This window comes from Stegodyphus dumicola, chromosome 6 (genome assembly GCF_044657685.1).
Source record: "Stegodyphus dumicola isolate Sdum_Otavi_A_Nest chromosome 6, ASM4465768v1".
Taxonomy (NCBI): Eukaryota; Metazoa; Arthropoda; class Arachnida; order Araneae; family Eresidae; genus Stegodyphus; species Stegodyphus dumicola.
Genome location: NC_140773.1, coordinates 22,202,658 through 22,227,385, shown reverse-complemented (window position 1 = coordinate 22,227,385; position 24,728 = coordinate 22,202,658). Strand labels below are relative to the sequence as shown.

Genomic DNA, 24,728 nt, shown 5'->3' with positions numbered 1-24,728 from the left:
ATTTTAAGTGTATTCTTGACTATTTTATTATTACATACATATATACAGTGGATGGACAAAAATATGGAAACACCTTGTGAAATGCATGTTTGAAAAGAAAGATTGATTTTAATGAAATATGTAGGTGGTGCTGGCGTTTTTGACTACTGACGCCACCTATACAACTTCGTAAATGTGCTAAACAGTTCAGTTGTTGTCGGAGTACTGTTGTGTGAGGTTGTCATTGCATTATGTCAGAGTTAACAGACTTCGAACGTGGGCAAATTGTTGGAGCGCGTATGGTAGGTGCTTCCGTAAGCAAGGTAGCCGAGGTGTTTAATGTTTCAAGAGGTACTGTATCGAAGATTTATTCCGCATATTTGAAAAGCGGAAAAACATCATCTGCTAAATCACAGCGCGGACGAAAGTGTATCCTGAGTGATCGTGACAGACGATCATTAAGGGCAATTGTGACGAAAAATAAGACCACAGCTGCAAAAGTTACTGCTGAAATGAATGTTGTGTTACCGAACCCTGTGAGTACCAAAACAATTAGAAGGGAGCTTCATAAACAGGGAATTGCTGGCCGTGCTGCAATTGAGAAGCCACTCATCAGTGATGCTAATGCCCGTAACAGGAAAAGTTATAAAGCCTGGACTATAGAGCAGTGGAAGCAAGTAATATGGTCTGACGAGTCTTCTTTCACATTGTTTCCCACTTCTGGCCGAGTTTACGTCTGGAGAACGCCATCTCAAGCCTATAATACAGACTGCTTGTTGCCAAGAGTGAAACATGGCGGGGGTTCTGTTATGGTTTGGGTAGCCATATCGTGGTTCTCTGCTAGCCCCATGATAACTGTGTCAGGGCACATGACTGCCAAGACTTATGTGAACATTTTGGCCGATCAAGTTCATCCCATGGTACAAACTTTGTTCCCCGATGGTGATGGTGTCTTCCAAAACGACAAAGCCCCTGTTCACACAGCTCACATTGTCCAGGACTGGTTTTCTGAGCACGAGGATGAGTTGTCCTCCATCTCCCCTGGCCACCACAGTCACTCACCAGACCTGAATATTATCGAACCTTTGTGGTCTACATTGGAACGGAAAGTGCGTTCTCGTTATCCACCGCCAACATCGTTATCTGAACTTGCCACCGTTTTGCAGGAAGAATGGTATAATATTCCCTTGGCAAACATACAGGAACTGTATTTATCCATTCCGAGAAGACTGCAAGCTGTTTTGGATGCCAACGGTTTTCCTACACCATATTAAGCAAAGAAACATGTTTTTTTAAAGGTGTTTCCATATTTTTGTCCTCCCCCTGTATATATATGTAATAGTATGGTAGTCAGGCATATCAATAGCGAAGCTTGGCATCAGAGCAAAATGAAGACACAGAAGAATTTATTTTTATTCAATTCAAACGGCAGATCATTATTCTTTTAGATTAAATTCTCCAAAATTACATATTCAATAGTGATTTACTAAATAAGATTAAATTTACTGCGTCATACTATTTGAACAAAGAGAGACAGGTGGGAAGAGCGGCAGCAAAGGCCTGATAGCAGCAGGAGGAGTAAGCAGTCTCTGACGCAAAATGGCGTGAATTCTTCATTTATAGGAGCGGTTACGTAATATGCTCGAATGTTCTCGAAAATGCGGAAAGTTAATTGCCTGTTCACGTAGAGCAAAGCCATCGTATTTTTTATATTTTACATCTTATCAACACTTCTACGCCATCAAATTTCTGCTCGTCTTCACTTCTGAGTTTGTTTTCATTACATATATATACTATATAAAATATAAAATATGAAAACTAAATAATTAACAAAACTATTTACAATTGGCAATTAGTCCTTTAAATTTCCTCTTTAGATTTTTACTAGCATAAGTACCCGATGCCAGTTAAGTTACGTTGAGAGTAATGTATCTAACAAAGGGAAAGATACCGACGTAATTCTTCTCTAATAACGATGCAAAAAATACGATTCATAGTCATACATTTTTCAGTTTGATGCGATATGAAACCCACATAAAAAATTTCGATAGAAAAATAAACGAATTCTCTCTCATTATATTAGCAACAATGGCACGCAGATTTCAATGATTTTCATCTTTCTAATTAAATGTTCGTAAAAGCTCAAATTCCATCCAATATTTCACGTATATTCAATTTTAGTCGATTAAATGTGGCAAAAAATTGATCATAATTGATCAGAAATCAGTAACGCGAACAAAAAAAGAAACACACAGACATTCTTCTTTATAGAGATTTGGTAAAACTAACTTTTTTTTTTTTTTATTAAAAAACTCTATGATTTGAAATCGAGCAGTAGCGACACTTTTCGAAATAAAGCATTTTTATCTCCAACGTGCGAGACTGTTGCCGCTCGGGAAAATGAGGGCGGAAATTAGTGCTTTCAAAGTTTTAAATTAATACTTCTGCTGACTAAAGTCGTACGAAGATGGGAATGGTCTAAATGGCTTCCCATGAATTTTTGGAATTGAGAATAACGTATTTAAAGTTTGGAAATGCTATTTTTATTTCATCGTAAAACTTTCAAATAATTTATTAACAAACTCTAGTATTTGAATGCGAGCAGTGGCAAAAACTTTCGAAATAAAGCAGATTTTCATCTCCAGCTTGCGAGATTATTGCCACTCGGAAAAATGAGGGCGAAAATGATCGTTTTTCCGAGTTTTTAATTAATATCTCTGATTTTAGCTACTTTTTTGGGGGGAAAAAAATGGGCGTCGACTTTTTCCAGGACCCAGAAAAGAATTGTAGAAATTTTGTTGACTATAACTATAGTAGAGACTGAGTTATTAGCGAACAAACAACAGACCTTCAGACCTTCTTCTTTATATATATATATTTTGCAGCTCAATGCGCAAAATTCTTGACCACACACAGATCTTTTTTAGTTTGTTCTCCTTTCTTTAAGTATATATATATATATTAAAGTGTATTATAGATTTAAATTTAAACTTGAATTACATACTTTCAGAATATTCTTTGATTTTTCTAGATTTATATTATTTAAATAGTTTAATATTGAAGTTTACAAAATTTTTAATAAAACAAAGATAGCAGCTTGGCACTCAACTTTACTTACATAAGCGCCATCTATATAATTTGCAGAACACACTTACATCACTTAGGAAATACTTTTACAGACCCCAACGCTATATGGTAGGTAAGTTAGAATTAAAACTTACTATTTACTTGCTTTTAAGTATTTTTTACCTAGTATTTAAGTATTTTCTAGATATGTAATTGTATTTTTAGTTCTTTTTAGTTTCTTATTGGTTTATATAAATTATGTCTAGTTCCTTTTTAGTTTCTTTTTGATTGATATGCATATTCGTGCCGGGGAGGTTTCTGTAGACAAGGGTTTCTAAAATGCATTGATTTCTAAATTAATTTTTCTGAAAAATTTAATTTAAATTTTTTTTTTTTTAAATTTAATACTAGTCTTTACATTGCTTAATTCTCAAAATACTTCATTATTGGTATTTTCCTTTTAGACCTTTTAATTGCTAATTTCTCAAGGTATCACTTTATTGGTATTTCTTTTTGGACATTCTTCACTATGTATTTACTTTTGGTTTTGACTTTTACCCTTGCCTGCATGAATGACGAAACACGAATTGAATGATTGTAGAGTTAGGTTTGGAAGCAACTTCCCTTTGACAAGTCTGTCTCCTGCCTGCTCAACAATCATTCACTTATGCATTTTTTAAAAAAATTTTTAGATTAATTTTAATTTGCTAAATTGGTGAATTTTTAGATTAATTTTAATTTGCTAAATTGGTGAATTTATTTTCGTGGTTTGGTTTTGCACTTGATTTACTTATGCTATCTGAATTTAAATAATATTGTAGATTAGTTCGAAAATTAAATCTTTTATATGTTTGCACAATTTTTTAATTATTTTTGAATTTTTAAAATTATTTTAAATTTGCTTTTTACGTATATACATGTTTGTTAAAATTTATATATATATATATATATATATATATATACCATATGTCCAAATGCATATATATATATGCGGCTTAAGTGTTTGTCGCCGATAGTTTATTGGTTGCTTGCGTAACTGTCCTAGCCAATGGGGTGAAGTTGCCACTGCACAGGGTTGCCGTTTCAGTTGAGACGTAGACAATTTTCCGCAAAACTTGCCTTTGCTATGACCATCAATAAGTCTCAGGGCCAAACGCTTAAGCGTGTTGGCATTTTTTTATTTTGCATTTGGACACAGTCAACTTTATATTGCCTGCTCAAGAGTTCGTGAAAGAACGGACGTAAAATTAAAAATAATGGATGGTCCTCTGCAAGGCGAGCTGAAAAATGATGGAAAGATATACACAAGAAATGTTGTGGACAAAGAGATCTTTGACATGTGAATTAACATTTTATTATTTAAATCACCTTTGTTTATTGAGCTAGCGGTGACTCTTAAGAAATGTACCAGTGGTTTCCTTCATTGCACTCTAATTTAAGCAATTAAGCAAGTAGAAGGGGGGAAACCCCGTGGGGCAGTAATAAGCAAAGAGGCGTCCTCGCCGCCTGCCCTCGGTAATTCAGTTTGAATTAGCAGACACCTTTGCACAAATAATTTTAATTACAATTTATAATATATAGAACAGCGGTCATTTCGTATGAATATCGATAGATAGATATGTCCCTCTTCTAGCATCTGCAATGCATCAAAATTTCTCGGCAGTGCGGCTATCTCGTAGCCAATCAAAATACAAATGAAAACAATAGATCCAGAGCTTATAGACAAACGAGCTACTCTGCTTCAGTATTTTTTTTCCCTCTTTTACACTTTTATTGTTGACTGAGTAAACCACTTATCTCGCTTCACCTTTTTCTTCATAAAAAACTAAAATATAAACTATTTTTATCGAAATTGTGGGGCGTGTTTACACCCCTAGTGTTGCATCAGTTTTAACCCAAACTATATTTCTGAATAATTGTTCTTGTAAAAAAGTAAAAATGATGTTTTAACCAGCAAGGCCAACTGTGATTTTCGCCCCTTTATATTCCAAATTACTTTAGTTTTTTGAACATTTTGGAACATTTTTGTTATATTTCGTTATGCATGAGAAATATCTCGTATTAACTTTACAAACATTTCATAAGTTTTTCATTTTCATTTTTTTTTTTTTTTTTTTAAATTTAAAATTGGGGCTTAAAAGTCTCGTTGGGACATAATTGAGCGAAATCTTTAAAAAGGTTCGCACATCTTTCATGCAGGGACAGTAAATAGTTTCATGCGTAAATAAGCTATTTAGTTCGCTACGCTGATTAACAAAGTAAATGAAATTCCTATTTGCATAGCGATGCCTCTGCATAAATGTAGTATCCGCATCTTCATGGAGATCAATTTAGAATGGAGTAAAATTAAATTGAGTAGAATTCAATTTAGAATGGAATTTTTTGAGGTTTGCTTTTTACAAGTTAAAAATAAATTTTCACAAGGAGGAAGGCAACTATAATAACAAGTCACCGTTATGAAATTTTCTATCTTCTTGAACTGCATAAGGGTCCATATGAAAGCGTCTCTTCATCCCTCATTTAGCGTAAGTTAAAGAAATAAAGTATAAGCGTTATAATCTATATCAGAGGATAAGATAATCAAAGATAAAAATGCTTTATTGTGAGCAGTGTAGTAAATTTCCTTTATATCGCTGAATATGTTAATAAAAAATTCCTTAAATTTGCACAAAATATAAAATAAATGAAAAACACATTTGAAATTCAAAATTTAGGCTTCTAGATGCACGTGTTAAGGTGGATGATTAATTTTTAACAGCAAGTTTTGGTGTTAAAAATTCGGTAGCTGTAAGTCCAGTCATTTTTCCAAACAAAATCGATTGCTGATTCTGGCTTACTTCGCTTGCTGGTATTATAATTAGGTGGCGCTGTGTTTAAATATAGTGGCTTATATCAGTTTCTGATATTATAAACATTATAAATAGGCCAGATATTATAAATAGATTGCAATATCGGTAACGTATTAATAGCAGTTAGTTTGAGTTTGATACCATTTTATTCGTGTTACACACACTCTTAGCTAAAATTTCTACCATTTTGCTGCAATGATTTAAATCTGGAATTTATCTGTAAATGCATGAATATCGCCAATTTTCGTCCTGGCGACAACTCGGAAAAGCAGTCGCTAGCCCATAGTCCCTATAACCAAGTAGAACTGTACTTCGTAATAACCTATGTTATTATTTAATTCTTAAAATACATCTAATTAATATAATTTATAATATATTTTGTAATATATTTAAATGATACCTTTCATGAACATTTACACCATCATTATAAATAACGGAATAGGTTTCAAAAGCCATATAACACTGAGGGGGGAAAAAAAAATATGGGACAGTTTTATATCTCCCGTTCTACTAGACCGATTGACGAAATTCAACTTGTGTTTTTCGTGTCTCGAAAGCGCGACTTAGGATGTGTATTAGACTTATATATAGCATTGTTCTAATTTAGGTATTCTGACACGAAATCGGACTTTTTCTGAAGTGACATTCCAGTCTTTTCCATATTTCGATTCTACGACTCAAATTATGTCAAACTGCCAAGTTTTGTAAAAACCACGTGAGTAGTTTTTAAAAAATTAGCTCTCAGAGTTTTAGCTCCTCAATGTTTATTGAATTTGATATATATTTATTAATATTTCTTTTTTAATTAAACTTACTTGATTCCTTCTTCCAGAATTAGAAATTTAGGTTCATTCCAAATATAATTCGTCCATTTTTTCATAATTTATTTAAAAAAAAATTTATAACTTTTCGAAACCAATCTTGAATTATAACCTATAAAATTCAAAATGCGTTTTTCATGTCACGAAACCCGCAACTTAGGATATATATTAGATATATGTATAGCGTTGTTCTACTACAGATATTTTGACACAGAATCGGACTTTTTCTGAAATGACATCCCAATTTTTTTTACATATTTCGATTCTACGACTCAAATTCTGAATAAATATTAAATTTTGTAAAATTTGGCGAGAAATTTACGAAGAAATTCAAAAATTTATCTTGGCATAACTTTTTTTCAGTTTGCGCCGAGAATAATTCACTTGGGCGAATTTCTTAATTTATAGCAACCTATTTTCCTTTCTTTTTTCATTGCAGACAAGCGCTAAATAAGTCATCGTTCATACTTTCAAATAATTTTATCGTAGTGGGTAAACCACATTTGGCGTTATTATCGCTTATAATAAATATGCCAAATTTCAAAACGTCAAAACGAGCCAATATGCAAATTCATGTATATCTTAGAAAATTTTGAATAAAAAACTCTAATTTTTTGCAGGTGTGCCTAGAGGAAACATCTTCTTTATGATGATGTTAAAAATTTTGTAGATTATAATTCAAACTTTTTTTTGAAAAATATATAAAAATTATTTAAAAATACAAATTTTAAAAATAAATCATAAAAAATGTTTGCATTTTATTTGGAATAAACCTAAATTTCGAAATGTTCACAATTCGAAATAAGAATAAAATAAGTTTAATTAAAAAAAATAGATATTAACAAATTTATACCAAATTCAATTAACACTGAGGAGCTAAAATTTTGGGAGTTAATTTTTAAAAAACTACTCTCGCGATTTTTATAAAACTTGCCAGTTTGGCATAGTTTGAGTCGTAAAATCAAAATGTGGAAAAAAATTGACATGTCATTTCAGAATAAGTTCGATTTTGTGTCAAAATACCCATATTAGAACAATGCTATATATAAATCTAATACATATCGTGAGTCGAGCTTTCGAGACATGAAAAATGCAATTTGAATTACGTCAATCGGATCAGTAGAACGAGAGATATAGAAATATTCCCCTCTTTTTTTTTAGCGTAGTGTACATTGTAAATTTTTACACATATTTGATGCAGACAGTAAATTTTACCATGCATAACTGTATAATTGTAAATTCATTAATTCCATTCACTGTCTTAAGAAAGTTGAAAGTTGTTGGGTTACTTACCTCCATCAAAAAACGTTTATTCTTCCTAGCTATGTCAACTAATGCCTTTGTCTGTTTCGCACTCATTGTCATAGCCTTTTCCATTAAAACGTGCTTGCCATTTTCTAACATCATCTTACCAACAGCGAAGTGCTGTTTAGTAATTGTTCCAACATATATCACTTCTAAAAATTAACAAAATTAAGGAATATTAATGGATAAAGTATTCTAAAATAGTGTCTAAAGTTCTTTATTTTCGAGTTAATTCTAGGTATATATCTGAAAAAATTATTAAAATTAGGGGCAGAAATTTATTAAAACAGCTTCAGTATTTATGGGAGACACAAATGGAAAATCTTTTATTACCTAAAATAATGCTGTAGGTGTTAATAAAAATCATCATTTGGAAATTTTATAATTTACACGCATTTAAAATTAAATAACTTAAGCAGATTTTTTTAAACAAAACTGAATACGAGATTATTAGTTACTTAGAAGTTACTTAGGGTCAGACCATAGGTCTACGGTGTAGAGAAATGCATTAAATATAAATAAATATATTTTTTTTTAATTTTAAAATCTGAGAGGTTTCAGATTTAAAATTATGTCCAGAAGGGCCTTTTTTCAAGATTTGTGTGTTACCTTTATTCATTAAATATCATGTTCTACGTACTCAAACTATAAAATTCAGTTCAACAGCAATATCGCAAATTAATTTTAAAATAAGCGTATCTTTAGAATTTCCGATACAAAGTCTCGCGCGCTGGAGACAAAAAAAAAATGTTATTTTTTCGCACAGGGTTGCCATTGCTCGCTTTGAATTCGTTTAGTTTTTTAATTAAAATTTCATTGAAGTACTACAAAATCTGAAATCGAAAATAAAACAAATTTCAAATTCAAATTAGGGCTTTTACATGCCCATATCTATGGAAGATTACGTTATTCAAATTTTGATGGCTCTAAGTACCGTTGTTTGATCACAATGTCAGAAACATACATACATTTATACAGATTCTTCATTATTTAATTTCTTTAAATCTAAGGCAGGGCGATAATATATGGCGGCAACGACTTGAAAAGGGATACAGCCTTTTAAAGTTTTCGACGCAAAATGCCAAAACAAAATTAATAGCCCTACAGGACAAATTGCCCTTTTTAACTAATAGAATAAAATTGAATACACCGGTACTAGTTCTGTTGGTCATCGGTGTCTTGCAAGTCGATACTGACTGCTGTCAACAATAAGTCCTCGATGCAGCACCGTGCAGTAAACTGAGATATATGCATCGTGCAGTAAATTGTCAAGTCAATAATGACTGCTGTCAACAATAAGACATCAATGCAGCACCGTGCAGTAAATTGTGACTTACAAGTCGATACTGATTGTCAACAATAAGTCATCGATGCAGCATCGTGCAGTAAACTGAGATAGATGCAAGGTGCAGTAAATTGTGAAGTCGATACTGACTGCTGTCAACAATAAGTCATCAATGCAGCACCGTGCAGTAAATTGTGACTTAAAAGTTGATACTGATTGTCAACAATAAGTCATCGATGCAGCACCATGCAATAAATTCAGATAAATTTTTGAAATAAAATTAAGCCAAAGGATAATGGTGCCCATCAATCTCATTGGTCACCACTGTGGGAAAAGAGTAAATTTAAATGAAATTTAAAAACAGCATTAAATGGATGTTTGTCAAAGCAAGATGGTCACCGGTAACTTGTAGTTACTAGCGGCTCAGCGTGTAAGGTCTCTAGTATGTGGTAGTGCAATATAATTAGGTAAACTATTAGAATTCGTTAAAACTAGAAAATATCATTGACAGCAGCTGAAAGCTATAAGTAACCGTTAAGGTCATTGTTGTTCACTAGTGTCCTGCAGGGTTTCGACTACCAGTACAATTTTGTTGAAATGGCAGTGGATGATAAATACTTGGTAGTGTAGCTTAAACCTAACATAAACTGTAGAATTTTTGGAATGACTTCGTTAAGGATGTTTTTAGAGAAAAAAAAAACAAAAACAAAACAAAACAAAAATCGTAGAGTTAAAATTATGCTTTAATTTGATGAAAAAGCAACATTTACATTAAGCTTTAATACATAAATAAAAAGCTTCGATAATTTTAGAATACTTTAAACAGAAGACTATAAAATTAAATGGACTGAGCGCTGCCTGAGATAACCACTGGCCTGACTTTGTTGTAAAAGTCTTACAGTGTCAATAGTCATCCTGGCAGAAGGGAATATTTCCTCCGTGTAAAAATATAAATATAAATATTACGTGGGCATACAAGGCCTGTGTATAAGCATAGATATGTTGATTACAAACATTGTCTTGTACAAGTTACATATGATAGTTACATAAAATCATGACAGCCATGTGTACATTTAAACATTATCTGAATTCGTATTTACAATACTTTTACTGGGATAATCAAAGTAAACTTGTAATTCATTTACACATTGACTGGATTTTCAATATCATATAAACTGCTTTACAATATTAGTTTTATCAAGTACATACAAACTGGATAGTAAATATGCTTACATTACAGTAGTTTTGCTCTTACAGTCTGTTACTATTCTACGGGGTGAGCTATTTTTCTAGTGTTGATTTTCAGTTGTTGTAGTATTTTGAATTGCTATAGAGGGGGAGAATTTCTTAGTACCTTGCTGAGCATAGCCTGATTACCTCCTCTATTTTAGTTTTCGTCTGCTTGTTGCCGCAGGTATTCTCCGCCCATTGGGGCCAGTATTCACTGCTTGGCATTTTTAAATGCAGTTTATCGGTTTTGTGGGCAGTTGAAGAGGAAGTGATCTGCATCACCTACCGCATCCCATTCACACAATTCTGATGCTCGTTTGCCAAATCTCTTAAGATAATGTGGCAAGGGTCCATGGCCAGTGTAGAATTGAGTTTGTGCTTCGCTGTATGCATTAACGGAGCATGTAACTTTCGGAAAGAACTTTTAGGTTCTCCTCCCTGTGCTTTTCCTTTCCCATCTTTTCTGCCATTCTTGTAAAAAGCTATTGAGCGTGTTTTTTTTTAAACAGGACTTCGGAACACTTACTACGCTTTCCAATCTACTGGAGTCTTTGGCTGCAGATTTCGCAAGCACGTCCGCCGCTTCGTTGCCAGTAATACCCACATGAGCTGGAACCCAGATCAGGATAAGTCTGTCATCTGGTGCGATACTTAAAAGAACTTTCTGAGTATCTCGCACCAAAGGACTCCTTGTCTTGTGCCCTCGGATGGACTCCAAACTTGAGGCAGAGTCGCTATATATGTTGACTTTTATTCCTAATTGATATTTTGCCAAATTGATAGCTGCTTTTAATGCAAAAAGCTCTGCCTGAAAGATGGTATTTTTGTCTGCCAGTCGTCTTTTCCAAGTTTTAACCACTTCTCCTTCTTGGAGTACACAGTAGGCACAGCCTGTGCCTTTCTCCGTCTTTGAGCCATCTGTATAAATAGCTAATGCCTTCTCATTTGGCGGGGCGTATTGCATGTGTATTGTGTGCGGTAAATCTGTATCTGCAAGGTGTTCAAGAATGATCGGCTTGCGCTTCTCATAGTCTGTGTGGTATAATGTCTTTTCCCACAGAGAGACGTTATTTTCTAGGCGCAATGTCCTTATTAATAGTGATTCTCTCTCCACTAAAAGGTCCAATGGAGGCATTCCCGCCAGGACTTGCAGTGCCGCAGTTGGGGATGTTCTATAACCTTTGCATATGATCAAAAGTTGTATTCTATGTATGGTGAGAAGCTGCCTCCTCATATAGGCAGTAAGCTTCCTTCGCCATATGGTAGCCCCATATAATATGATCTTTTCTGAGATTGTACTGTACCAGCTTTTGAGCATAGTGATTGGAGTGCCCCAATGAGGTCCTGATGTTCTAACCATGGAATTACTAAGCTGATTTATTTTCTGCTTAAGTTAATATGTGGGACCCAGGAAAGCCTATTGTTAATTATATTACCTAGATATTTAAGGTCAGTGACCTCTTTTATAGAGACTCCATTTAGCTTAATGTTGGGATTTCTATTTCGCGCTCCATGCCTACATATAAACAGTTGTTTAGTTTTGTCTGCTGAGATATTTAATTTGTGCTGGTTTGCTCAACTTGCAAAAGTATTGATTGCGTTTTGCGCCTTTAACCTAATGTCCGTGCTACCAGAAATGACCAATAAAAAGTCGTCCGCGTAAGCCTGGATACCCACTCCTTGCTGTAGGTCATTGAGCGCAAAGGCTGTGTTCCCTACAAGATTCCAAAGAGTAGGTCCGGAACCCTGGGGACAGCCTCTTTCCAGACTTTCAGTACATCATTGTCTGTTGTAACCTGTATCCAACGATCCTGCAAGTAGCTGCGTATAAGATTCAGGATTTCCTTTGGGCATTTGATGATGTCTAGGCATTCGACTACATCTGGCCACCACAACGAGTCGAATGCCCCTTTGATGTCCAACGAAATAACCAATGTGTCTAAATTGTTGTCTTTGTTTTGCTCTGTTATCTAGCAGTTGTTTTAGGGCATTGTCTGTGGACTTTCCTGCGCAGAAGCCATATTATTTTTCGTTTAAAGACTTGTTCCTGTACATGTGAAAATTAAGACGTTGTAGAATTACTTTTTCTAAAATCTTACTGACTGAAGGCAGTAAGCTTATATGATGCCGCGTCTGACGAGTCTTTGCCCTGCTTGTGAAAGAGTGCAATTTCGGTTAGTTTCATGCTTCTAGGGAAGTGGCCGAGTCGCCAGCAGGCTCTGCATAGTTTTGGAAACAAACCTGGGAATTCTTTATGAATTTCTTTAACAATGATCTGTGCCATCGGGACCTGGTGCTTTTTTGTCTGCTAAGGCTTTCATGATATTATGAACTTCGTGGCCTGTAGGAAGAGTAATATCTCTGTTGCTGCTTTTCCAATTAAACTTCTGCCTTATTTCTGTGTGAGTTACTAAATCAAATTCATCTTGTCTTTAACAAAGATTGTTTCTAAGATAGTGTTTTGAGCTTCTGTATTGCGTTTAGCATCTTGTTTTACTTTAGCGGTAAGTTTTAAGGGTTGAAAAACCTTATTGGTGGCTATTTTCTGTAATGTACCATAGGTTGCTTGCACGTTACTGCAGTGCTTACGCCATGACTCTTGTTTTGCTGCCTTGATTTGTTTTTCGTATTGAGTTAGTTCCTTCCTATAGCGTACCAACTTTAATATTTTCTGTTCTTCATCATTCTCTGCTTCCACCTGTCTTCCCAGGGCTCGTATTTTGCTTCTTCTTTGCTTGAGGTAGTTGTTCCAACACGATGTAAATGTTTTCGGCTTAATAGCTTTAAGTTTGTAGGATGCTCTTGCTACCTGAGTTAATTTAGTTATGATGAAGTCATATGTAGTATACAGCTCCTCCGGGGAGTCGCAGTTATCCAGTTGTTCCAAGATTTCACTCACCCATGGCCTGAGGTAAAATTTTAAAGTATTGTGCGCTCCGTAGCAGGTCTTGAAACGTCTTTGTTAGGTATGTGAGTCTACTATTGATCTCATATTGAATTATACGATGGTCACTCAGAGAGGGTATGTCCATTATCTGCCAGTTGTTTATGTACGCGGACACTGATGATGAGACAAATGTGACATCTGGCCAGCCTTTTGCTCTTCCATTTTCGAATGTTGGTTGAGAGTCTTCTTTATTTATTACTGTCAGAACGCCTAGGTGAGCTATCACATATTCTAACAATTTCTACGCTCTGCGATTTTCTGTTTGTGCTCCCAATAAGGGGCTGGTAGCGTTAAAGTCACCAGCCACTATGGTATTCTGAAATGTTCGTAGTAAGGCTGGGTTTAATTCCTGTAGCAGGCATTCAATTTGCATGCTTGGCGGGAAGTAAACGCAAGTGATTGTTATTTTCATGTTGGAGGATTCAATCAAGATTGTTACTGTGTAATCTGTCGTATCCAGAAGCAATGGACTTAGAGGGCCGTTATACAAGATGGCTGCCGTTCCCGTACTGGAGGCTTAAGATTTACTTGTTGAAAGTTGGCCAAGAAGTTTACCGTCTCTCAAGTAAGGTTCTTGCAAGAGTGCCAGGTCTGCTTCACTGAAGGACATCACCTCCATGAAATTGAGTGTGGCTGCTCTTGCCCTTTGGAGATTGCACTGTAAAATTTTGATGTTGGACCGACCTCTGTTGTAAACTTTCTCTGTTATTGAGTGGACTCCCTGGCTGAGCTCATTCTCGCCAATTTCTGTCTGTAACATGGACATTTCGATGCGCTTGCTGGATGTTGTGTGTCGAAGGGGGTGTTGGTGTATTTAATTATGACAAAGCATACGAGGGCTATCTGCCTAAGGGGAGGGATGCCTTCGTGGAGGATTTTGTAAGGGAAACTGGCTAGTATACACGTTACACATGGGGAAAACCACGAAAAAGCCCATGCATCCAGCCCGTTCGCGGGATTCGAACCTCGGACCGAACTACCAGTGTTCAGTGACTTTACCGCTCGGTCGCTGGCGGGCCTTTGTGTCTTCTCGTTCTAGAGGCTGCAGTTGACACAGCTGATGGTAACTGAGTCACACTTTTCTATCAGATGACCTTTACCACACTTGAAGCAGGCTGTAGCCCAAATTCTTGACAGTTGTAACACCGTATCACTTGAAGATATTCTTTGAAATTGCAGGCGCAAAATCTAATGTAGATTCTTTTCTTTTCTAATAACTCTTCGGCCTGTTCCCTTGCAGCACCCACTAGCAGCCAATGGCAAGTGTTATCCTCCTTTGGATAAGAACGAATAGGGAATATAAACTCTTTCGTGTTACTTGGGAACAAATTGGAGAAAGCCTCTATGATATCTGTATCTGTACTGTTCTGTGGCACTCCAAAGACTATTATGGTACACCTAGGTGATCTGGGCACTCTTACACTTAATGAGTTATCTGATTCCGGAATTTCACTGATGGTGGTCCTGAGTTTGTCCAGGTCTGTCTTCTCTCTGCACCCACCTGATGAATAGTTCCTGCGAGCGCGTAGGCCATACTTGGACGACGTTAATCCCCACTTTATTAGGCTTAATACTACTCACTAGCTGCTTCTGAACACTTTCAGTAGTGCGACTCGCGTCTTTACTTTTATGTATCAAACTACAAGGCCGGAATATTAAGGTCGTAAAAACTTTAAGATACCTTGGGGTAATATGGGACCCAGGTCTGACTTGGCTTCCGCATATCCAGGCACAAAAGATTAAAGCATCTGCAATTGCAAGGAGATCACGACAATTCCAAGGCCGGAACTGGGGACGGAATCCCCACATTCAAAAGGTACTTTATAAAACTGTAGCTGAGAAGGTGGCACTCTATGCGGCAGCTATATGGGCACAACCCATGACCGCACGCAAGGTTAAGCAACTCCTATCATTACAGCGCCCATTCGCCATAGGCTTATGCAGAGCCTACCGCACCACTGCAACTTATGCAGCACTCACCTTGGCAGGCATCATACCACTTCATATCCAAGCGGAGCTAGAGGCCACATACACTAAAATAATACATCTACAGAAAGACGCAACCTTTGCAGGCACCTTACATAGCCCTGCAAATTACGAACATCCATGTACTCCTCTCCACACGCACCCAGCACACAAGGGACTTGGCATTCACACTATCCTCAAACCGTCCCGAAGTCAACCAGAAGGAAACCCTAATATGCACGCGTTCTACACAGATGGCTCGAAAACTGCTGAGGGTGTAGGTAGTGCCTTTATATACTACAGGCAAGGCCATGCTGCACACCATTGGAAAGGGTACCTCAATCCAAATAATAGCATTTTTCAAGCAGAAGTAGTTGCCATAACAGCTGCCATTGAATACGTGGCGCTTAACAACATCACACATGTGCAGCTTTATACAGACAGTATGTCGACACTGCTTGCTCTTGACAAACATAGTCACGCCTCCCCGCTGATCATACGACTGCAGCATATCCTAAAAGATGATCGGCACGCACATGTTGACCTAGTATGGATTAAAGCCCATGCAGGTAACATGGGTAATGAGACAGCGGATGAACTCGCTAAAGAGGCTGCTTCGAACCAAAATGCCAGACCGATATCAGTATCAGCACCACCATCTTTCCTCAAAAGTCAACTGCGAAATGCCGCTATCCAGTGGTGGCAAAGAGAATGGGATCAGGGCGACACGGGAAGGAGAGCGCATAGCTTCTTGCCAAAAGTAACCACGGAGCGCCTTATGGCAATTGCTCCCCTTACCAACTTCATTACTGGTCATGGTCCCTTCCCGGATTACTTCTACCGCCGCACCATCTCAACCACGGATCGCTGTGTTTGCGGGGGTGAGGGGTCACCGGACCATTATATCTTTCAGTGCCCACTCACGGAACAGTTCCACTTCCCGATACCAGCCAATATCTCAGCATTTCACAAGTTCCTAGACAAAAACAGAGCGGCCATAAATAAAATCTGCAAAATAATAACCACCATTGCAGCATATGGCCAGGACCTCTGTCAACCAGAGTAATAGGGCTTACATGCATTACTTGCACTGACATATGCACTCTAATGCTCTACCATCTAATCTCTGACTGCATAGGGAGCAGAAGAAAATTGAACGCCATTGTTATAACCTATTAATCCTCCAGGGGAGGACGCGGGACATATGCCTGTTAACCTCTGTTAAGCTTCAGGCGTCCCCGTCCTCCGTCACCTGTCTTTACTTTTAATAAGGAGTACGTGTTCAGGAAGCTTTGTGGCTGGAGAAACTTGTTTTAGTCTTTTGCGTCTATTAACCACAACGATAAAGCCTTCGTTTGCTGCTGCCTGTCCTCTGCTTTCTGTGCTGGTGATGTTGCTGCTACATCCACGGTTGCTGCTACCGATGCTGAGGACTATCGTTGCAAATTTAAATGTCTTGTTAGTTCCAGAATTTACCCCTCTTGGTTAGCTATAAGGATCTCTTGCTGTGAGGCTAAATTCAGAATCTCACGAATAAAATCCTGTAATTTCTCGTGATCTGCAATCTTAAGCCTCGATCGGACCCTGAACACTGTAAGGTGCTCCCTAATATCCTCCGTAATTGCGTTAATTTTATCCACTCTTGAGGCCTTAGACGATGGATTGTCGGGAGTAATCAAGGTAGTAATATCTTTGCCTGAAGTAGAAGAGGCATCTAGTGTCCCCATTAAAATTGGGAAAAGAGCACTGCTTAGTACACAGCTGTAGTAAAAACGATACTCCCTAATCAAAGAAACCTGAAGCTGAATGTATTAAGTGCTGTAGCCAAATATGGCTGCAGGTAAGTACTGGTACTACTGATATGGAGAGCTATGGTGAGAGCCGACAGCAGCAAATATAGAAACAAAAAAACTATTGTAAAAGCTTATTACTACAGTAAGTTAAATGCTGAGAAACTAACAAGTAAGTGATATGCTTATATACATACATACATACATAAAATAAATTGATACATAAAATAAAGGAGGTAAAAATAAATTAATATACAAAAAGCTATGAAACTAGGTACCAAAATATTTAACAATGCGTGCTGAAATGTGCTTCTGCTGCGAAAATATCACGAGACCAGCGAAAATAACAGAGCGCTGTTATCCGAATTTCACATAATACACATAATTTAAGTTACTTTACATATACACAGAGTACACTCAAGTTATATAAGAAACAAAAGTAAATAGACACACAATAATGAATGATGATTACACTACTTATATGTTGGTACTAACTATCATAAAGTTAAATTGAAAAGAAAATTGTGCAGTATTAGATTGCAGCAACAAAAATACCTATGTACTATGCTTTAAAGAAAAAAAAAAAAAAAAAAAAATCAGAGGTCGTAAAAACAAGAATTGCAAAAATTAAAAGACAGGAAATAATAAATAAATAAATAAACAGTCCAAAAATTAGTAGTGAATGTGCTACAGGAAAAGTCCTTATTAATGAGAAGAAAACTGTATTCAGAAAATGGCCATGACGTGCTACATTAAAAAAGTTATAAGTTCTGTAAATAAACAGTAGCACGTGGGAAGTTGCACTAGCGCAATCCCACCCCCATAGCACAAAACATCCTCAGGATGTCCTATTTAAGTCGCAATATCCCGGGATATACTTAGGATGTCCTAAGGATGTTGATTCTCAGATGTCCTGAGGAGATCGTAATTTAACATCCTGAGGATGTCTTATTAAAGTCGCTATGTCCTGGGATATGACAGGATGTCCTGAAGATGTTGATTCTCAGATGTCCTGAGGAGTTCACCAATTTCACATCCTGAGGACATTCATTCTGCATTGTCCGGAGGACTTTCGTTGTCAAATATTTTGAGGATATTTTTTCTCAAATTTACCAGTTTTAATTTTTTGACATTGCACATCTGAAACTTGCACATTATTTTATTTTTCATATGTATTTTACTAAGTTGTTTCTAAATGCTGTACATTAAAAATATTGATATGATTGATGATTTATTCTTGTTATTTTGTTGCTATTTTTTCTGACGTTTTTAAAAATTTATTTAGTCATGGAAAAGATTTTTTTCAATGGATTAGCATTTTCTAGAATATTTGCAAAATTCTAAATAACATATATTTTTTTTATAAAAAATGAATAAATTACATGTATAATTACTTACAGATTACAAACCCTACTACAAATATAGTTAAAATTAGATATATATATATTTAATTACGGAAACGAATTTTTTTTAAAATTTGAGTATAGAGACATTAGGTATTTTTTTGGAAGCAGGAAACATGAAAAATTAGCAACTGCCTTCGCCGGGAATCGAAGGATGGACCTCTGGAATATCGGCCCAGTGTGCAGAACCACTACACCACGAAGACACGCTAGGTGTGGTGGTGGTGTATTTAATTATGGCAAAGCACACTAGGGCTATCTGCCTAAGGGGAGGGATGTCTTCGTGGAGGACTTTCTAAGGGAAACTGGCTCGTATACACGTTACACATGGAGAAAACCACGAAAACACCCATGCAGCCAGCCCGTTCGCGGGATTCGAACCTCGGATCGCACTACCAGGGTTCAGCGACTTTACCGCTCGGCCGCTGGTGGGCCGAAGACACGCTAGGAAAGCGGAAGAAATACCTTATATTACTTCTCTTTTTAAAGGCCGACTTTTTTTTAAGGGGATCCAATCACTAAATCCTGGGTGTGGATATACCTCATCCAACACCTTTTTAGTTCGGGCGCCACTGTAGAGACATTAGGATTTTTTGGGGAAGCCGTAGAGATGAAAAATTAGCAACCGCCTTCGCCGTGAATCGAACCACGGACCTCTGAAATACCGGCCCAGCGTGCAGAACTATTACACCACGAAGGCACGCTAGGAAAGCGGGAGAAATACCTCATAAGGAAAATTTTTTTCCTCTAATTAAAGGACAGAAAATGTTTTTCAATCGCGCGATCTGTTATTGATATTGAATTACAGTCTTGCGATAATTTCGCAGTAAAGATACATCTCTGATGACTATCCAAGATTCTAGAAACTTTGGTCTTATATAGAGATGGTCGTCTTATAGAAATAATGCTTAATATCAATATTTATTTATAATCTCAGAACTATTGGTCACTTTCAGAAGTGGTCGTTTGAGAGGCGATATTCTATATATTTATTTACTGATTCCAAAATTTCTGAGATTCCAAAATTTGTTTATATTCTCAGAAATATTGGATGGAAGGTGGTCGTCCCATACATGCAAAATTTTACATTTCATTAAAAATGAATTCGGCATTATTTAACTATTTCCCTATTAATTAATTAATTAGATAAAGAAAAAATTAGGAAATAGTTCTGTTTATTACGGAATAATGTAGGAAGTTCTACAGAACTATATTCTTTCGCGTCATTGCACATTGTATCCGGCAAACTACTAGTTCCTCGTATTCTTCCGCAAATCCGTAAACATCTGTCTGATTTGAAACGAAATCCAAAATGGCTGCGCCATGAGGTTAACTTGTATGGATATTTTTTGTTGCATGAAAGGTAAGTTCAGTTGCAATACTTGTATGTTTACTTTTTTTTGCTTTTCGAATTTATGTCATTTTGACAGTTAAATGTTTCACAGCTTTATGAATTGTTACCATTCTATCGTGAATTACGTGTATCTCAGTGGCTGGCTGTCTTTTCAAATATCTAATTTGCCCTGCTATCCAAATGTTTATGACTGAATTTTTTTTAGTCTAGTTTATGCATTCAGTTTCAAAATAATATGTGTGATCAGATTGCTTATTATTTTATTGCAGCAATAAATTTATGTTAAATAGTTTGAACAATTGTATAAAAATAAGAATTTGCATTGTTTTGTCCAAAATATGTATGGTTGAAACATTATCTTAATCTAGTTTGTAATTAAAGTTTTTTTGGGGGTACTGTTCTGTTATTGGGACCAGAATCGGAAATGTATGAACCTGTGTTCGTAAGTACGTGCATAGATGTTTGAATGTAGACACACACACATACAAATATACAAGCATACATAAATACATTTCTGAACCCGGTCCTGATAACAAAACAGTACCTTTTTTTAATCTTTTTTGAATATTTTATAAAATGATTAAACATTTTTCAAACTGCATATCATTTTAAGATTCAACTTGCAGGAAGACAAAATATGGTCATTCAGTCAAATGCTTATGATTGCTTTTAACATTTTCTCATAAATATTGTTTGCATTTTTATTGTATTTTAGATACTTTAGTTATGTAAAGTGAACATGAGAATATTAGGAAAGCTGAAGAATATGAATAGCTACCATAATATATGTATTTTTTCATCGAGCCCATTGTTTTAGAAACCAATGCACCATTATTATATGCTGGCTTATTTTATAATTATATGCAGTTTAATTTTATGTTCATGTTACTGTAGTATTGTCATTATAATAAAAGTATTGATAATTTTTCTTGAATCTTGCAAGTTGCCTAACATTCAGAATTATTACTACCGAATTTTACTGATAGGTTTTTTCGAGTTGACATAATCTGTGTGATAAATAAAATAAACTGGTGTTTAATTATATGCATTTCTCTTAATGTTTCATTGAAAGTGAGATGGAAATACAAATGCTATCCAGAAAAGTGAATTCTTTTTGCCTGAAATAACAAACTGTACTAAATGATTAATGTTTATATCATTTTAGAAATGTCAATATTAAAGTTTCTCCCCCTTCTCTTCTTTGATTTTGAAATAATTTATAATAAAATAATATATGCATAAGTGTAATTAATGTAAAGTGTCATTCAATAATATAATTTATTTTTGCTGATATTTTTATATTTCTTATCTGGGTTTTCTTTTGGTGTTAGAAGGAGGAAAAGACTGTAATGTTTTAATTAAGGAAATAATTAAAACATTACAGTCTTTTAAATAACACAGTTACAGTAATGTTTATTGAAGCAATCAGTACTGTGTGATTGAATAATGTTAAAATGCATTCTTCATAAGGAAATTTGCTTATCTTTGTGTTATAGATTTTGACACAAGCTGAAATTTGAATTATTGGAAGCACTTTGAAAACCTGAATTATTTCCTGAATCATTAATCAGGCCAATATATAACATACAAATTTTCATACAAAATTATTTCTTTGAGCATATTATAAAGAGCTCATTTAATTTTATTATTTGTACAAATTTTAGACAAAAGTAGCATGTAACAGTTAAAGATTTATTGAAGCCTACTTGTTATTTGTGGTAACAAAGAAGTGTGAAAGATATTGCCACATTAGCGAACATGACGATCATTGATGCTTAGTTTAATAATATATTGAGAAATGCTGGGAACTTTCAGAAGTAGACATTTCGGAAATGATGGGCTTGATAGAAATTTACATGGTTTTATTATTTATTCTTTAGTTAAGAATGGATTTTAGATGTTCATGTGAAAGAATTCTGTTTAATTAGTGAAAAAATTGTTAAAGTTTGGCATTTAAAAAAATGAATTAATAATATGCAATTATCTTTTATTATACATATATTACTATATATTTCTAAATGCGCTATGTAAATGTCAGTGCTAAACAATTGAGATACTATTGTCAGGGCAATTTTTTCTTATACATGAAAAATTCTGATACTTTCTTATCATCTACCCTCACAGCTTCAACTTAAGCTAAAACAGCAAGAGTATGCACACGATAATAGCAAACTATGAATATGCATACCACACACATGTATTTACATGCTTTATATTTAATCTTTATTTCTGAATAGTATTCCATTCAATGAAAAATATGTGAATATTGACCCAATATATATTAAAATTGCATTAACATGATCAGATTTTATTTTCTGCACGTAGCTAACAATTACTTATGAGTTGTCAGATAAATGTTACCAGATGCAGTTAATTATTTTTTACTTCCAATCTCATGAGACAAGTTTTTTTTTTTTTTTTTGCTCCTGCAAGACTTTACTTTGTGTTGCAAAATAAATTCATTCTCACTCTTTTTGGACTTGCCTACACATTAAATTTAAAATAGTTTTATGAATAGGTAAGATGTGATTATCATAATTTTGTTTCTCTCTTTATCTTGGCAACTTTATATGTTGATTCAGTATCCAGGTTACCTACTAGTGGCTGATTGATAAAACTGCTCATATGTTCAGCTGGTGGTTTGAGTTTATTTTCTGACATAAAAAATTTTAAAAGGCATCCCCCATGTTTATTTTACTATAATCGAAAAATCAAATAATTGCTACTCTGTTTATAGGTGCTAAATGTTAAAATATTTTAAATGCTTCCTTTAATTTGCATTCTAATAGTCATTTGTTTAAATTTAATTATGAATTATATTCACATATAGTAATTGTGAGTGTTTTTTTTATTTTAGGTGCTGTGAAAGGCAATGACAGAGATCCAATTTATCAAGAGTTCTTATATACTTAAGAATACATGGATATAAGATTGTTTTTCATGAATTCAAATAAAATGTGATAAATTGGATTAATAAAAACTATTTTGAATTTTGAAAAGTGTTTTTCCTCTGTTAATCATAATATAGTGCCATAAATTTCTGAATGTGTTTATTTTTCATCCAAATAAATAGCTTTACAAAAATTTGTCATATTAATAGATATTGCATAATTTAGCATTATTATACATATTTATTATAGCAGATTTAGCTGAACTACTTTTTTAGTCTCTCTGCAGTTGAAGTCACAAAGGTAAGTGGTTAGATATTTTTCTGTATTCCCCATTAAGTAATTTTATCTGGTAAATTACCATTACTTATATACTAAAGATGAAAGAATAAGCTTTCCTTGAAAATACAAAAATTTGCAGATATTTCAAAAAATTGGTATACGTAAAGTTCTTAAATGCCACATATGCGAAACTGAAAATGTTATATATGAAATAGTTCATAAATATAAATATTTTCACTATTTTTTAACTATAATTCACTGCATTTGTTATATATAATCACAGTTTAAGGTAGCAGTGCTTTTCTCACTGTGATTTCTCATGTATTTTGATTCATAAATACACGTACATAAATCCACGTATTTTGATTTCTCTTTTGAGACCGAATAAAAAATGAACTAAACATTCTCGTTGACATTGAGAGTTGAATAAAAGCTCACCTCAAAATAAAATGAATTAATAAATTTATGGAAAATTTTACATAGCATATATTGAGCAGAAAGTGTAAACTGAATATACTTAATGGAATTAATAATTGGTGGAGTTGATTGCAGAATAAAATGCCTTAATTGCATGGTAAACAGTAGATCTTTTGAAGTTTTTCTATGTTGCGTAAAATGCAGATTTAAATTTTTGATATTGATTGTCATATAAATGGCAATTACTGTTTTATTTTGCTCTTAAATGAATGGTTAGTAATAAAATTATGGATGAGACAACCTTTTAACATGCGCTAGAATTTACAAAGCCTTTAACATGCCAAATTTTAATTTGGTGCTGATTTCAACGGGTAAATTTCATTTTACTTAATTTTGCGTAAAATAATACCAATGAACCATTGCAGATTATTTTCAGAACTTTTTTTTAATTTAAAAGGGCTATTAGTTTTGAAATGTGACTTCATATTGTCAATCGTAAACTTGTTTCGCTTTTCATTCAAGTCTTGTCATTTGGCAAAATTTAATATATTTACCTTTAAAATCTAATATATTATTGACTAATAAGCCAAGCTATTTAAAAGCATTACACACAATTCTCAACAATGCTTTTTTTAATTTTTAATCTGATTGATTTAAAATGCATTTAATTCATGATATATCTAATTGAAAACATTTTAATATTTTTACATAATTACATGATATATTTCTTCATTTTTCAAATATATAGAAGATATATAACTTTCTGGTGTCAGTATCTTATAAAATGTTTTGCTATTTCCACTGCCCCATCTGTATTGATAATCTATGCATTCATAAACTTTTAGCCTCTTTGAGTGACTGCTAAAATCTGAGGCCTTTCAGATTTTTTTTTTTTAATTGTGTGAGCAGAAAGATAGAATTTTAGAAGAGCTTCTTGAGTTACCTTTTGAATGATATAAAGAATTGTTAACATAATGTCAAATTTTTACAACTAAATATTAAATATATAAAAAAGCCTGCAGCATTCTCATGTTACGAAAACATATTTATTTATTCTGAGGCTAGGAATTTAGTTTTAAAAATACAATTTATTTCTTTTAACAATTTCCCAACAGTGTCATCAAAACACTATAAATTCCTTACATGT

At 34.5% G+C, this 24,728-nt stretch overlaps 1 protein-coding gene across 2 annotated transcripts in view; it reads right to left on the bottom strand.

Moving 5' to 3' along the window:
• Positions 1 to 24,728, bottom strand: part of LOC118202030 (trans-1,2-dihydrobenzene-1,2-diol dehydrogenase-like) — a 109,855-nt gene that overhangs the window by 45,042 nt on the left and 40,085 nt on the right. For both annotated transcript variants that reach the window (XM_085818166.1, XM_085818165.1), the window contains exon 4: positions 8,009 to 8,172. In XM_085818166.1, the coding sequence (XP_085674292.1) occupies positions 8,009 to 8,172 (164 nt within the window). The remainder of the gene's footprint in view (positions 1 to 8,008; positions 8,173 to 24,728) is intronic.